Source organism: Bos indicus, chromosome 4 (genome assembly GCF_029378745.1).
Source record: "Bos indicus isolate NIAB-ARS_2022 breed Sahiwal x Tharparkar chromosome 4, NIAB-ARS_B.indTharparkar_mat_pri_1.0, whole genome shotgun sequence".
NCBI classification, from domain to species: Eukaryota; Metazoa; Chordata; class Mammalia; order Artiodactyla; family Bovidae; genus Bos; species Bos indicus.
The window spans coordinates 94,515,516-94,531,679 of record NC_091763.1 but is presented as its reverse complement, the minus strand read 5'-3'; the positions used below and the strand labels follow the sequence as shown (position 1 = coordinate 94,531,679).

Sequence of the window (16,164 nt, the reverse complement as noted above, 5' to 3'; positions counted from 1 at the left end):
CACGATCGACATTTGGAGCCAGCTAATTCTTTCTGGGGGTTGGGGGTTCCTCCTGTTGTTGTAGGATATTTAACAGCATCCCTGGCCTCTAGTTACTAGATGCTGGTAACTTACCCACCACCCAGTCCAGACATTGACAAATATCCCTGTGAGTTGGAGGAGCAAAATGGCCCCTTTTGATGTACAGGATCCATAGTGATCTACAGAATAAACTCTAGGTTTCTCAGCATGAGTACGAGGCCCTTTGTGCTCTGCTCCCGCCCTCTCTAGCCCCACTTGGCCCCATACTGCCCATAGTCCCGCAGGTCTGACGGTTACCAGGAACCCTGCAGCTCCCACTACTAGTTCAGCTTGACTGACTTCCTCAGCCCTCAGGTTTCAGCTCAGAAGTCACTCCTCAGGAAGTAGTTCCAATCTTAGCACACACCCCCTGCTTCCCTCTGCTTGTTCATCGTGCAGTGTGACATCTGCTCACTTGTCTCACATCCTAGCATCAGAGAGAGCTGGATGGCAAGGACTGGGTTTTGTTACCTCTGTGTCCTCAGCATGGCAGTTTACTCCTAGTAGGCACCCAGTAGATGTCGACTGAATGAATGGTTGGTGCTCAATAAGCCTTTGTCGAATGAATGAATAGTCCTCCTTGAAACAGCTGCTTTTCTCAGCTCTTTCACTTTCCACCATTCCATCCTGTTTATGTAATTGAAAAAAAGAAGCTAGTTGGTCAGTAGGTCAAGAAACAGTCACCCTGAAAGCAAGGATTTTAAGGAAAAAAAGTCTGGCAGTTCCATAAACTGTGTTCTGCATATGCTAGAACACGAGAGTTTTATGTTATGGTTGGTACCAGAAAGTCAGGAACAAGGATTTGGACCAAAATGGGAAAATGGGCAAGAAACACTACATTTTTGTCCTGTAACATATGGATTTCTCATTAGTCTATGTAAGGGAAAACCGGGGGCGGGAAAGGCTCAGCCATTGCAGCTGTCCACACTCTCTCCCCCCATCATTCTGCTGCCACCACACCTGGTCCCCAGAGACACCCTCACTTCTTAGCTATGTTGGCTGAGGTATGGACAAATCCCCCTGGTTCAGCAGAAACTAGCCTGGAATCTTTCAAAATAAGCTTTGCTAGGAAACTAGTGGGAAAAACAAGAGTAAAAACAGGAAACAGTGTATAGAAACTATAAAAATACAGCGTGTGAAGGGAAGAAAGAAAGGGAAAGACAAAAAAGAAAACCCCTTAGCCTGCGATAACTAAATTCGAGTTTTAGCTTTCCTTGACTTAATTTAACAGGCACATATTTTCCCTGGGTTTTTGTTGTTGTTCGTTTTATTTTGTTTTGCCACAGTATCGTCTCCCTCTGGGGAACTCATCCTATAGTCCTCTTTTCAGTCTTTGAATATTTTCCGTCTCTCACTTAAGAATCTTCTCTGTCTTCATCTTAGACGTTAGAGTCACTTTTTCTTACCGACAGCGGGGTTGCTGATCAGATGGAGCTTTCCAACCTGTCTCAGGATAAAGAAGCTCGGGGGTTCCACCTCTGAGTACTCATGCCAAGTGTCCATGACAAAGGTTTTATTTGCCTGGGGTGAAATGAAAAACACAGACAATATCAATGAGTTTTTTAATAACACTGTAGAGCTGATCTTTTTATTCTAGGATTTTTTCTTTCTTTTTAATATTAAAATAGCAGATGGAAATTGTGAGGTTTTACTTTGTTTTTGTTTATGTCCTTGTCAAAATTAAATGTGGATAATTTTCTGTAGGTATCCCAATTTTAAAAAATTCTCCCTGGTTTACAAAATCAAAAACTCTGACTAATAGATATTCTGTAAGACATATATATATATATATATATATATATATATATATACCCTATTTTTTATGCTTTGTGAGTCATTTGAAAAAGTATTTTAACATGTGGATTTGTTTTTCAGTCCTCCCAACAGGGCATGCTGTAATTTAACTATGTTTTCAAGGGCAAATGATATAGGTTTTAAAATCTAATGTTCTCTTCTAAGAAACTAAATAGTAATATAATAATATAATCCTCACAATAAAGGACAAAAACTGTATGGACCTAACAGAAGCAGAAGATATTAAGAAAAGGTGGCAAGAATACACAAAAGAACTATACAAAAAAGATCTTAATGATCCAGATAACCACAATGGTGTGATCACTCACCTAGAACCAGTCATCTTGGAGTGCAAAGTCAAGTGTGCCTTAGGAAGCATCACTACAAACAAAGCTAGTGGAGGTGATGGAATTCCAACTGAGCTAAAAGATGATGCTGTGACAGTGCTGCATTCAATATGCCAGCAAATTTGGAAAACTCAGCAGTGGCCACAGGACTGGAAAAGGTCAGTTTTCATTCCAGTCCCAAAGAAGGGCAATGCCAAAGAATGTTCAAACTATCGCACAGTTGCACTCATCTCACATGCTAGCAAAGCAGTGCTCAAAATTCTCCAAGCTAGGCTTTAATAGTACATGAACCATGAACTTCAAGCTGGATTTAGAAAAGGCAGAGGAACCATAGATCAAATTGCCAACATCCATTGGATCCTTGAAAAAGCAAGAGAATACCAGAAAAACCTCTGCTTCATTGACTGTGCTAGAGCCACTGACTATGTGGATCACAACAAACTGTGGAAAATTCTTAAAGAGATGGGAATACCAGACCACCTGACCTGCCTCCTGTGAAACCTGTATACAGGTCAAGAAGCAACAGTTAGAACTGGATATGGAACAACAGACTGGTTCCAAATTGGGAAAAAGAGTACATCAAGGCTATATATTGTCACCCTGCTTATTTAATTTATATGCAGAGTACATCATGAGAAATATCAGGCTGGATGAAGCACAAGCTGGAATCAAGATTGCCGGGAGAAATATCAACAACCTCAGATATGGAGATGACACCACCCTTATGGCAGAAGGTGAAGAGGAACTAAAGAGCCTCTTGATGCAAGTAAAAGAGGAGAGAGAAAAAGCTGGCTTAATAGTCAGCATTCAAAAAATGAAGACCATGGCGTATGGTCTCATCACTTCATGGCAAATAGATGGGGAAACAATGGAAACAGTGGCAGACTTTATTTTGGGGGGGGCTCCAAAATCAGTGCAGATGGTGTTTGCAGCCATGAAATTAAAAGACACTTGCTCCTTGGAAGAAAAGCTATGACCAACCTAGACAGTGTATTAAAAAGCAGAGACATTATTTTGCCAACAGAGGTTCATCCAGTCAAAGCTATGGTTTTCCCAGTAGTCATGTATGGATTTGAAAGTTGGACCATAAAGAAGGCCAAGCACTGAAGAGTTGATGCTTTTGAACTGTGGTGTTGGAGAAGACTCTTGAGAGTCCCTTGGACTGCAAGGAGATCAACCAAACCTAAAGGAAATCAATCCTGAATATTCACTGAATGGACGGATGCAGGAGCTGAAGCACCAATACTTTGGCCACCTGATTCAAAGAGCCGACTCATTAGAAAAGACCCTGATGCTGGGAAAGATTGAGGGCAGGAGGAGAAAGAGATGACAAGAGGACAAGATAGTTGGATGGCATCACCAACTCGATGGACATGAGTTTGAGCAAGCTCCAGGAGATGGTGAAGGATAGGGAAGCCTGGCGGGCTGCAGTCCATGGGGTCAGAAAGAATCGGACACAACTGAGTGACTGAACAGCAAACAACAAAATCCTCATTCTAGATATTTATTTATTGGTTGAATATCAGTAAATGTGCCCTCCATGTGCTAGGTCCTGGGTGAAAACAAATTTGAGTAAGTTATCATTCCTACCCTCAAGGAAATCCTAGGCTAGAAAAGAAGGTCAAGGTATAAACAATAGTGCAGGGTTCAGTCCTCTAGGAGCCAGAGAGAAAGTAGCTAATTTCACCCTGGACACCTTTATAGAGGAAGTGAAGTTTTACACATGGACAGTTGACAATTTGCTAAGACTGGAAACCTGAGTGAACCTGGTACATTTGGAGAACATTTGGGCAACTTCAACCCAGGAACATGTGGGAGAGAACAGAAAATGAAGCTGGAGAGATATTACCCAGTTCTAATCTCAAATTCCACTGCTACCTGTCACTGAACATCTGCTTTTCATACTTGTAGGCCAGAAAAAAAGCCTGAGCAAGAAAATTGTATTTTGTAATGTCTTTATTCATTAGCCTTCCCTCTCTTAATGGCTTTTGAAAATGCCACTGAAATTTAATATGGGTAAATGCCTTGTACTTGGATTCAGATTTACTACCAAAGCACAGGACAGGGGAGACCTGACAGCTTTTTACTGACCATAAACTTTCCCTGAGCCCATGATACACCCCAGCTGCCGTGAGAGCAGATGCCATCACGATGACATCTGTGAAGCTTCAACTCAAGGGGAGTTGCAGGAAAGACCTGCCAAGCCGGGTCCTGACCTGGCAACATCTGGGCAGTGTGCTCAGGTCTGCGTGCCATTTTTTAGAGGTTGCATAGATAAAATCTAGAGGGCATCCAGAGAAGACAGCCTTCAAATCATCATCTGAAGGGGAAAACTAAAAAGGAGAAAAGAGCTGCCTTTAGTTATTTTAATGGCTTGCTTGAGGCAGGGTGGAATGGTTCATTCTAGGTTGTATCAGTGGACTGGGTGGAAATTAGATCAATTTTGGCTCAATGTCAGAAATCATTTTCAAGAGCTTTTTTCCTAATTGCATAGTGCTATGAGATTATTTTGACAAAATATGGAAATGTTTTGACAGAACATGATAACCATCTTCACCTGTGGAGAAGCTGTAGTGAGGAGCCCAGTTGGACCTCTAGAGCTCCTTCCATCTTTAAATTCAATAAATTTTAGAATTTGTTCTAATTGTTAAAGTACATTGTCCCTTTCCCAACAGTAACCCAATTATTTGTGAATTTTCTTATTTTTTAGTATCTGACCAGAAGGATACCACAAAACCCAAGGTATCAGCATGTCAAGTCAAGACTAGACACTGGTGAGTAAAGATTAACAAATTAAAACTTTAAAAAAATCTTAATAGCTGATTATTGACAAAAAGCAGTATGTCATGCCTGATAACAAATCATAGCTAAAAGTTTCTCACTGTCTTGTCTGATGTCTTTTTGAGTTCAGGACTTATGAAAGCTATTTTTCAGATTATCTTTAAAAACTCCACTCACATAATTGAGCTTACTATAAATTGCAAAACTGATTAAAAACAAACAAACAAACATTGTTTAATAAGTTACAGGACTGAGGCTAATAAAAATATCAGGACGTCACCTCTATCTTGGAACACCTTTAAGTATATTAAGCAATTTAAGTATATTGCTTAAACCTGGGAGTAATCGATTATACTTTGTGCATGTTCAATTCCCTATTTGCAGAGTGAAGCTACATGCAAAGTTCTGGGCTATGGGACATGTAAAGATGAGTGTGAACTGTTGATTATTGCAATCAAAGAGCTTAGATTCAAGTGGAGGCAGACAGACTTGAATGAGTAACTAAAATACCAGACAAAATTAAATTAGTGCTGCAATTCAGGTAAAATGAAATTTAAGAGTGCATTACTGCTTATTTCCATGCTGTTGACATTTTTCAGTGTCAGGATGAAAACCACTCCCCAATCCCCTGGTGGATTTGCAGTCTTGTGAGATTTTGGTTGTTTGTTTAGTTTTTTTCAACCTCTTAAAGTCTGCTGTGGAAAATCCATCCTATTAAGATGGCTTTGCTAGTAGATTGGAGTACCACATGCCTTTAGCAATACTGAATTTTCTACCTATAACCTCAAGACAACTAAGAAAATAAATTGATATGTTGACTGTTCAAATCTCATTCATTTTCTTTCTCTTTCTCCTAGTCTTCTTCAAAATTATTTTCTTCTGTTATGCATTTTTCCCCATATAAAATGGACTTAAATGTTTTAAATGAGCCTGTTTTGCAGATACTTTCTTGGGACCTTTTTTTTCAAACATTTTTGTGCTGTTCAGATATCTGTCCTTGCAAATATCCTGTTTTATGGGAGGAGGTAAAAAATGTTATCTCTGTCTTTGAGGAAGAGGAAATCTTAGTCCAGAGATTACGTGATTTACTTAAAGTTCAATAAAGGAGACAGAACTAGGATTTGTGTGCAGGATAAAAAAGTCAACTTTGGAGACCTGGCCTGAGGTCCTGTGTCCTGTGTCTTTGGCTACGCTGTCCCAGTTATTTCCTCCAGCCTCATTTCTTCTACCACCAGTGCCCTCAGCTCCTGCGTCTCTACCTATCTCCCCATAATTGCAACTGTGATCCACCCTTCTGGAAAAAGTTATTCTGAGAAGGAAGTACTTTTATTAAAAATACATATTTTCTCTGAGAAGTACAGATAATGTTTTAAAGACTGATTAATGCTTTCTTTTGGAGCCTTCTCAAAATTAAAATTTGTAAGAGCTGAGATGTTTTTCAGCTATATAGATTTGTTTATTACATCATTTTTTTTTTCCTCCTGGAAATTGAATTGTGTTTTATGAATGAAAACCCATTTCTTTCTCCTCAGTTCCTCAACTCATAACTAAAGTTTGACTCAATTATGATATCTGAAAATAATTCAGTTTTTTGGAAATTGAGATATTTGTATTTTCTTTTTACAATACAAAATAATTGCCTATATCCTTTTATATTCTGAGAATTTTTTAATCTAGTGTTTTTGTTAATTAAACTTGTTAGTGTCTATAGATAGTGTTAGTCACTAAGTTGTGTCCAACTCGTTGTGACCCCACGGACAGTAGCCCACCAGGCTCCTCTGTCCATTCTTGCCTGGAATTCTCCAGCAAGACTACTGGAGTGGGTTGCCCTTCCCTTCTCCAGGGGATCTTCCCAACCCAGGGGTCAAACCCAGGTCTCCTGCGTTGCAGGCAGATTCTTTACCATCTGGGCTTTTGAGGTCACTGTAGATTCACATGGAATGGTAATAAAACAGAGATTCCGTGTACTTTACCTAGTTTCCTATAGTAACATCTTGCAAAACTATACTGCACTACCCCAACCGTGATACTGGCAGTGATAGATAGAGTCTGGATATAGAACTTTTTTTCCATGACCACAAGGATACTTCATATCCACTTTCCACCCTCACCTGCTCCTTAACCCCTGGCTCCCACCAATCTATTCTTCACTTGTATAATTTTGTCATTTCACAACTTCTATATAGATGGAATCATACAGTATATAACTTTGACTGGATTTTTTCCTCAGGAAGTTCTCTGGAGATTTAACCAGGTTGTTGCATGTATTAGTAGTTCATCCCTTTTTATTCCTGAGTGGTGGCTCAGATGGTAAAGAGTCTCCCTGCAGTGCAGGAGACCCAGGTTCTATCCCTGGGTTGGGAAGATCCCCTGGAGAAGGAAATGGCAACCCACTCCAGTATTCTTGCCTGGAAAATCCCATGGATGGAGGAGCCTGGTAGGTTACAGTCCGTGGGGTCGCAAAGAGTCGGAAACGACTAAGCGACTTCACTTCTTAGGAATATTCCATAGTATGGATGCACCATGGGCTTCACAGATGGCAGAGTGGTACAGAATCCGCCTGCCAATGCAGGAAATGCAAGAGACTCAGGTTCAATCTCCTGGAGTAGGAAATGACAACCCTCTCCAGTATTCTTGCTGGGGAGTTCCATGAACAGAGGAGCCTGGTGGGCTACTATCCATGGAATTGCAGAGTCACAAGTTTAATCATTTTCCTATTGAAGGACATTTAAATTGTTTCCCCTTTTTAATTGTTACAAGTAAATGTGCTATAAACATTTGAATACAGATTTTTGTGTGAAAATAAGCCTTCATTTCTCCAGGATTAGTGCCCAGAAGTGCAGTTACTAGGTTGTTTGGCAGTTGCATTTATAGTGTTTTAAGAAACTGCCAAACTGTTTTCCAGAGTGACTGGACCGTTTTACACTCCCATCAGCAGTGTGATCCAGTTTCTCCATATCCTTAGCATTTGGTGGTGTTGCCATTTTTAATTTTAGCCATTCTGATAGATGTGTAGTAGCCTATCATTGCCCTTGTGTTTTGCATTTCTCTAATGACTTATGATGTTGAAGATCTCTTTGTGTGCTTTTTTGCCATCTATATATCTGTATTTCATCTTCACTGAAATGTTTGTCTTTTTTGCCTGTGTTCTAATTGGATTGCTTGCTTTTTAGTTGTTGAGTTTTGAGTGTTCTTTATATATCCTAGTTACTAGTCCTTTGTTGGATACATGGTTTGCAAATGGTTTCTGCCAGTCTGTAGCCTGTGTTTTTATCCTCCTACAGGGTCTTTCAAAGAGCAGAAGTTTTTAATCTGGGTAAAGTCCAGGATATTAGTATTTCCTTTTATGGATCTTGCTTTTGTTGTCAGGCCTAAGAATGCTTTGCCTAACCTAGATCCCAAAGATATTCTATCATAATTTTTTTTAAGTTATGTATTTTAGGTTTATATGTTTTTATTTGTTTATAAATATTTGTTTATATGTAACAAAATGTTTCCATGATACATTTTGAGGTAATTTCTGTATAAGATGTACAACTTAGATTGAAATTAACTTTTGCTTGAGGATGTCCAATTTCTCTAGCACCATTTGTTTAAAAGGTTGCATTTCTTCCATTGAATTGTATGTTTACCTTTGTCAAAAACCAGTGGGCATATTTATGTAGATCTATTTCTGGTTTCTGTATTCTCTTCCATTGATTTTTTTTTTTTTAATTAATTAATTTATTTTACTTTACAATATTGTATTGGTTTTGCCATACAATGACTTGAATCCGCCATGGGTGTAACATGTGTTCCCCATCCTGAACCCCGCTCCCACCTCCCTCCCCATCCCATCCCTCTGGGTCGTCCCAGTGCACCAGCTCCGAGCACCTGTATCATGCATCGAACCTGGACTGGCGATTCATTTCACATGTGATAATTTACATGTTTCAATGCCATTCTTCCATATCATCCTGCCCTCACCCTCTCTCACAGAGTCCAAAAGACTGTTCAGTACATCTGTGTCTCTTTTGCTGTCTCGCATACAGGGTTATTGTTACCATCTTTCTAAATTCCATATATATGCATTAATATACTGTATTGGTATTTTTCTTTCTGGCTTACTTCACTGTGTATAATAGGCTCCAGTTTCATCCACCTCATTAGAACTGATTCAAATGTATTCTTTTTAATGGCTGAGTAATATTCCATTGTGTATATGTACCACCACTTTCTTATCCATTCATCTGCTGATGGACATCTAGGTTGCTTCCATGTTCCATTGATTTATATGTCTATCCTTCTGCCAATACCACAGTCTTGATTACTGTAGCTGTATATAGTAAATTGGATATTGGTTAGATGGATTATTCTCACTTTATTTTTCTTTACAAAATTACTTTAGCTACTCTAATTCCTTTGGCTTTCCATGTAAACTGTAGAATAATCTTATTTACACTTTAAAAATACTGATATACATTTGATAGGAATTTCATTCAACCTGTCTTATCAATTTGGGGAAAATTGACATGTTCCTATGTTGAGTCTTACATTCCATTAATATGCTATTTCTGTCCATATACTTGACTTTTTGTTTCTTTCATCAGCATTGTACAGTTTTCAGCATATAAATCCTATACATGTTTTGTTGGATTTACAGATAAGTATTTCTCTTTTTCTGAGCAATTTTAAATGGTATTGTATTTTTAAACTTCAGTGTCCATGTTTTCATTGCTAGCATATAGAAATACAGCTTAATTTTGTGCATTTAACTGGTATCCAGAGATGTTGCTAAAAGTACTTATTAGGTAAGGGAGGAGTTTTTGGTAGATTCCTTGGGCTTTTCTATGTAGACAATCATGTCATCTAAAAAAAGAAAGTTTTATTTCTTCCTTTCCAGTCTACATGTGTTTATTTCCTTTTATTGCCTTATTGCACTGGTCAGAACTGGCAGAGCTATGTTAAATGAGTGATTGGAGTAAACATCCTTATCTTTACCCCAGACTTACAGGGAAATCATTGTCTTTCATTGTTCGCTGTATCAGGTTGAGGGAGTTTCCTCCTTTTCCTATTTTTCTGAGAGTTTTAATCCCGAATGACAATTGAATTCTATTGAATACTTTTTTACTACCTCAACTGATATAATCATACATATTTTTTCTTTATCTTGATAATACAATGGATTACTTTTATAGATTTTTAAATATTGTACTAGTTTTGCATTCATCAAGTAAACCTCACTCAATCATGGTATAATAATTCTTATTATATATTACTGAATTCTATTTATTATTTCATTAAAGATTTTTGTGTCTCTATTCATGAGGGACATTGGTTTGTAGTTTTGGTTTGTTTTTTGGATTGTCTTTGTCTGGTTTTAGTATTGTTGTAATACTGATCTCATAAAATGAGTTGGGAAGTATTCCCTCCTGTTTTTCTGGAAGAGATTGTATATTATTAGTGTCAATTCTTTCTTAAATATTTGGTAGAATTCTCCAATAAAACTGTTGTGCCTGGAGACTTCTTTTTTGAGAGTTTTTAAATTTTGAATGTAATGTTTTAATAGCTAAGGGGATATTCAAATTGTTTGTTTCATATTAGATGAGTTGTGGGTTTGTGTTTTTTGAGGAATTCGTACATTTCATCCAAGTTTTCAAATTTATGTGCATAGAGTTGTTTGTAGCGTTTCCTTGTTATCCTTCTGATATCTGTAATGTCTGAAGTGAAGCCTCTCTTTCATTACTGACATTGGTAATTTGTGTCTTTTTTTTCTTCACTATAGATTTATCCATTTTATTGATCTTTTCAAAGAACCAGCTTTTGGTTTCATGAATTTTCTCTGTGTTTTCTGTTTTAAATGTTATTGGTTTTTCTCTTTATTATTTCCTTTCTTCTGCTTGCTTTGGGTTTATTCTGCTCTTGTTTCTAGATTCTTGAGATAGGCATTTAGATTATTGATTAAAGATTTTTCCTCTTTTTAATGCATATAGCTAGTAATACAAATTTCTCTCAGCACTGATTAATAGCTATGTCTCAAAAATTTTTATATGTTGAATTTTCATTTTCATTCACTTCAGTGTATCTTTTTACCTCTCTTAAGACTTCTTTGATCCATGGGTTATTTAGAAGTATGTTATTTAGTTACAAGTATTTGGAGATTCTCCTGTTATCTTTCTGTTAATGACTTCCAGTTTGATACCACTGTTGTTAGAGAATGTACTCTGTATATATTATTTTTTTTAATGTATTGATGTTTATTTTATTGTCTAGGATATGGTCCATCTTGGTATATGTTCCATGGGTACTTGAAAAGAGGCATAGTTTTGCTTAGTGAATTCTTTTTTTCATGATATTCTGAGATACCTTCTTTTATCTTTTCCTTTCTAATTAGAGAGCTTCCTTTAACCATTCTTTAGGATAGGTCTAAAAACCAAGAGAGTTCCAGAAAAACATCTATTTCTGCTTTATTGACTATGCCAAAGCCTTTGACTGTGTGGACAATAAACTGTGGAAAATTCTGAAAGACATGGGAATACCAGACCACCTGATCTGCCTCTTGAGAAATCTGTATGCAGGTCAGGAAGCAACAGTTAGAACTGGACATGGAACAACAGACTCGTTCCAAATAGGAAAAGGAGTACATCAAGGCTGTATATTGTCACCCTGTTTATTTAACTTATATGCAGAGTACATCATGAGAAACGCTGGACTGGAAGAAACACAAGGTGGAATCAAGATTGCCGGGAGAAATATCAGTAACCTCAGATATGCAGATGACATCACCCTTATGGCAGAAAGTGAAGAGGAACTCAAAAGCCTCTTGATGAAAGTAAAAGTGGAGAGTGAAAAAGTTGGCTTAAAGCTCAACATTCAGAAAACGAAGATCATGGCATCCAGTCCCATCACTTCATGGCAAATAGATGGGGAAACAGTGGAAACAGTGTCAGACTTTATTTTTTTGGGCTCCAAAATCATTGCAGATGGTGACTGCAGCCATGAAATTAAAAGACGCTTACTCCTTGGAAGGAAAGTTATGACCAACCTAGATAGCATATTCAAAAGCAGAGACGTTACTTTGCCAACAAAGGTTTGTCTAGTCAAGGCTATGGTTTTTGCTGTGGTCATGTATGGATGTGAGAGTTGGACTGTGAAGAAGGCTGAGCGCCGAAGAATTGATGCTTTTGAACTGTGGTGTTGGAGAAGACTCTTGAGAGTCCCTTGGACTGCGGAGATCCAACCAGTCCATTCTGAAGGAGATGAGCCCTGGGATTTCTTTGGAAGGAATGATGCTAAAGCTGAAACTCCAGTACTTTGGCCACCTCATGGGAAGAGTTGACTCATTGGAAAAGACTCTGATGCTGGGAGAGATTGGGGGCAGGAGGAGAAGGGGACGACGACAGAGGATGAGATGGCTGGATGGCATCACTGACTCGATGGACGTGAGTCTGAGTGAACTCCGGGAGTTGGTGATGGACAGGGAGGCCTGGCGTGCTGCGATTCATGGGGTCGCAAAGAGTCGGACACGACTGAGCAACTGAACTGAACTGAACTGGTAACAAAGTCTCTTAGTTTTCCTTAATGAGAATGTCTTGATTTCTAAAGGGTGTCTTCTCTTCGTATAGGATTCCAATTGACAGTTCTTTTCTTCCAGCACTTGAAAAATATTGTGCCACTTTCTTCTGGACACCTGATTTTTGATGAGAAATCTTCTGTTTTTCAAACTGCTTTTCCCATATAGGTCAGGTGTCATTTTTCTGTTGCTGCTTTTGAGATTTCTTTCTTTAGTTTTCAGAAGTTTGACTATGATAACATCTTACTGTGGATTTCTTTGGAGTAAACGCCAAACAGTATTTCCTTCTATTATAAATCTGAAGTTTATATTACTTGCCAAATTTGATAGTGTTGAAAGTATTAGTCTCTCAGTCGTGTCTGACTCTGTAACCCCATGGACTGTAGCCTCTGTCCATGGAATTCTCCAGGTAAGAATACTGCAGTAGATTGCCATTCCCTTCTCCAGATCTTCCCAACCCAGGCATCAAACCTTGGTCTCCCAAATTGCAGGCAGATTCTTTACTGTCTGAGCCACCAGGGACTGATAACAAATTTGAAAAGGTTTCAGCAATTATATCTTTGAGTGCATTTTCAGCCCCAGCCTCTTTCTCATCCTTTTTGGTACTCTGATAGCATCTCATCACAGCCCAACAAAGATGAAAATCAAGATTCTCCATCTGGCCTTTATGGGCAGGTAAGGGTAAGACATAGCTTTTCTGTGGAATGCAACTGGAATAAGGTAGTTATTATCTTATAGTTTTCTGTCTTACTGTCCTTTGGCTGGAGATAGCAGATTTTTGTTAGGAATTTTTTCATCTGTTGGTATATTTGGATTTCTGGCTTCTTCAGCTCCATGTTGAGGGTAATGAGACAAAAAACAAACACACACACCCCCAGGTAGCTCAACCATTATGTCGTTGCTCAGGTCCCAAAGTCCCTAGCCAATCTGCCTTCCTTGCTCCACCTATCAGAGTCTTCTTATGTTTGTTTTATATATAATGTCCAGTATTTTTTTAAATTTTAAGTATCAGTTCAGTTCAGTCGCTCAGTCGTGTCTGACTCTTTGCAACCCCATTAATTGCATCACGCCAGGCCTCCCTGTCCATCACCAACTCCCAGAATTCACTCAAACTCACATCCATCGAGTCGGTGATGCCATCCAGCCATCTCATCCTCTGTCGTCCCCTTCTCCTCCTGCCCCCAATCCCTCCCAGCATCAGAGTCTTTTCCAATGAGTCAACTCTTCACATGAGGTAGCCTAAGTACTGGAGTTTCAGCTTCAGCATAATTCCTTCCAAAGAACACCCAGTACTGATCTCCTTTAGAATGGACTAGTTGGATCTCCTTGCAGTCCAAGGGACTCTCAAGAGTCTTCTCCAACACCACAGTTCAAAAGCATCAATTCTCCGGCAAGGTGATTTATAATGTCATGTTAGTTTCTAGTGTATAGCAATGACTCAGTTTTATACATATATATATATATATATATATATACACATAAAATGTATTTTCTTTTTCAGATTCTTTTCCACTATAGGTTATTATAAGCTATTGAATATAGTTGCCTGTGCTCTACAGTAGGACCTTGTTTATCTATTTTATATATAGTAATATGTAGCTTCTAATCCCAAACTCTTAATTTACCCCTTCCAGGATTTTCTTTTTCCATTCAATCTTTTTTTCTAACTGGGTATGTTTTCTTAAATTAAGATATAATTTACAACCATAAAATTCAACCTTTAAAAATGTACAATTCAGACATTTTTAGAACATTCACAAGGTTGTCAGACCATCAATACTATCTAACTGTAGAATATTTCTGTGTGTGTGTGTGCACGCATGCTCTCTGTCATGTCCGACTCTTTACAGCCCCATGAAGCCTGCAACTGTAGCCTGCCAGGCTCCTCTGTTCATGAGATTTTCCGGGCAAGGATACTGGAGTGGGTTTCTGTTTCCTTCTCCAGGAGAATCTTCCCAACTCAGGGATCAAACCCATATCTGTTGCATCTCCTGCATTTGCAGGTGGGTTTTTTACCACTAGCGCCACCCGAATATTTCCCATTAAGAAACCCCATACCCAAAGCAGTAGTTTCCTATGCCTTACTCTTACCAGCTCCTGGTAATCACTAATCTATGTTTTGTATCTCTGACTTTGCCTCTTCTGAATATTTCATAAAAATGGAATCATACAGCATGTGACCTTTGTGTCTGACTTCTTTCACTTAGCATAATGTTTTCAAGGTTCATCATTGTTCTAGCATGTGTCAATACTTTATTTTAATGCTAAACAATATTCTTTTATATAGCTATTCCTGATTTCTCAGATGGTAAAGAATCCTCCTGCTGTGCGGGAGACCTGGGTTTAACTCCTGAGTTGGGAAGATTCCCTGGAGGAGGGCATGGCAACCCACTCTAGTATTTTCGCCTGGGGAATCCCCATGGACAGAGGAGCCTGGTGGCCACAGTCCATGGGATCACAAAGAGTTGGACACGACTGAGCGACTAAGCACAGCACCACAATTGGTGTATCTTCTCATCATTTGATAGATGTTTGGTTTATTTATGCTTTTTGACCATAATGCTGCTAAAACATTCGCACACATGTTTTTTACCCTGTTTTCTCTTGCTTATATACCTAGAAGTTGAATTCTTGGTCAGATGTTAACCCTGGGTTTAATTTTTTGAGGAACTACCAAACTGTGTTCCAGAGCAGCTGCACTTTGCATGCCCACCAGCAGTGTAGGAGGGCTCTTTTTTCCTCCACATCCTCAACAATACTTGCTGTTGTCCATCATTTTGATTATAGTCATCTTTGTGGGTGTGATGTGGTATTTTCATTGTGGTTTTGATTTGCATTTTCCTAATGAGTAATGATGTTGAGCACCTTTTAATGTGCTTATTGGCAATTATACATCTCCCGTGGAGAGATGGCTATTCATATCCTTGGCCGGTTTTCTTTTTTCAGTTGGGTTATTTTTCTTTTTATTGTTGAGTTACAAGAGTTCTGTTATATACCCTGGATAGTAGACCCTTATCTGAAGGATAATTTGCAGATATTTCCTCCTATTTTGTGGGTCATCTGGGGATTTTGTTGTACTTAGCTGGAGGAGTAGAGAAAAGTACATCCTACCTCATCTTCCTGGAAGCAGAAGTCTAGTTTTATAATACCTTTGGAAGGGCCAAAGTGTGCTTCATTGCCGGAAACCAAGTGTATTTTAAAGTCGGTATGGAAGAAATGTAATTCTAGTGTTTGATTTTTTGTTTTGGATTTTAAAAATTATGTTAAAGTCAATTTAAGGGAAAGATTTTCATTTTTTTCTATTCATTTTGTGTGTGTGTGACTTACCTCTCTGTATATTCAGTACAGCAGCCTATGGGTTACCGATCTCTTTAGCCCTGTGGCTAGCCGTCAGGGCCTGAGACAGCCCAAACCTCAGTGTTGTGTCCAAATGTTACCACTTATGTGTGTCTGCCATAAGGCGAAAAGTGTGAGGAATCCTGGCTGTGAAAACACCAGACTGACTTTAAAGGTCAAGTAAAAGTAAGGAATTCCTGTCTGAGGTATGATTTTTAAGCTCTGCAGTCAGAGCAGTAGAAATAGGCACAGGAACAAAGGAGCATTTCTCATTTCTAGGCTAAATAGATGGGT

At 38.6% G+C, this 16,164-nt stretch overlaps 1 protein-coding gene across 5 annotated transcripts in view; it reads left to right on the top strand.

The window, feature by feature from the left end:
* Positions 1–16,164, top strand: part of CEP41 (centrosomal protein 41) — a 50,234-nt gene that overhangs the window by 10,972 nt on the left and 23,098 nt on the right. For all 5 annotated transcript variants that reach the window (XM_019959087.2, XM_019959086.2, XM_019959085.2 and 2 more), the window contains exon 2: positions 4,912–4,975. In XM_019959087.2, the coding sequence (XP_019814646.1) occupies positions 4,912–4,975 (64 nt within the window). The remainder of the gene's footprint in view (positions 1–4,911; positions 4,976–16,164) is intronic.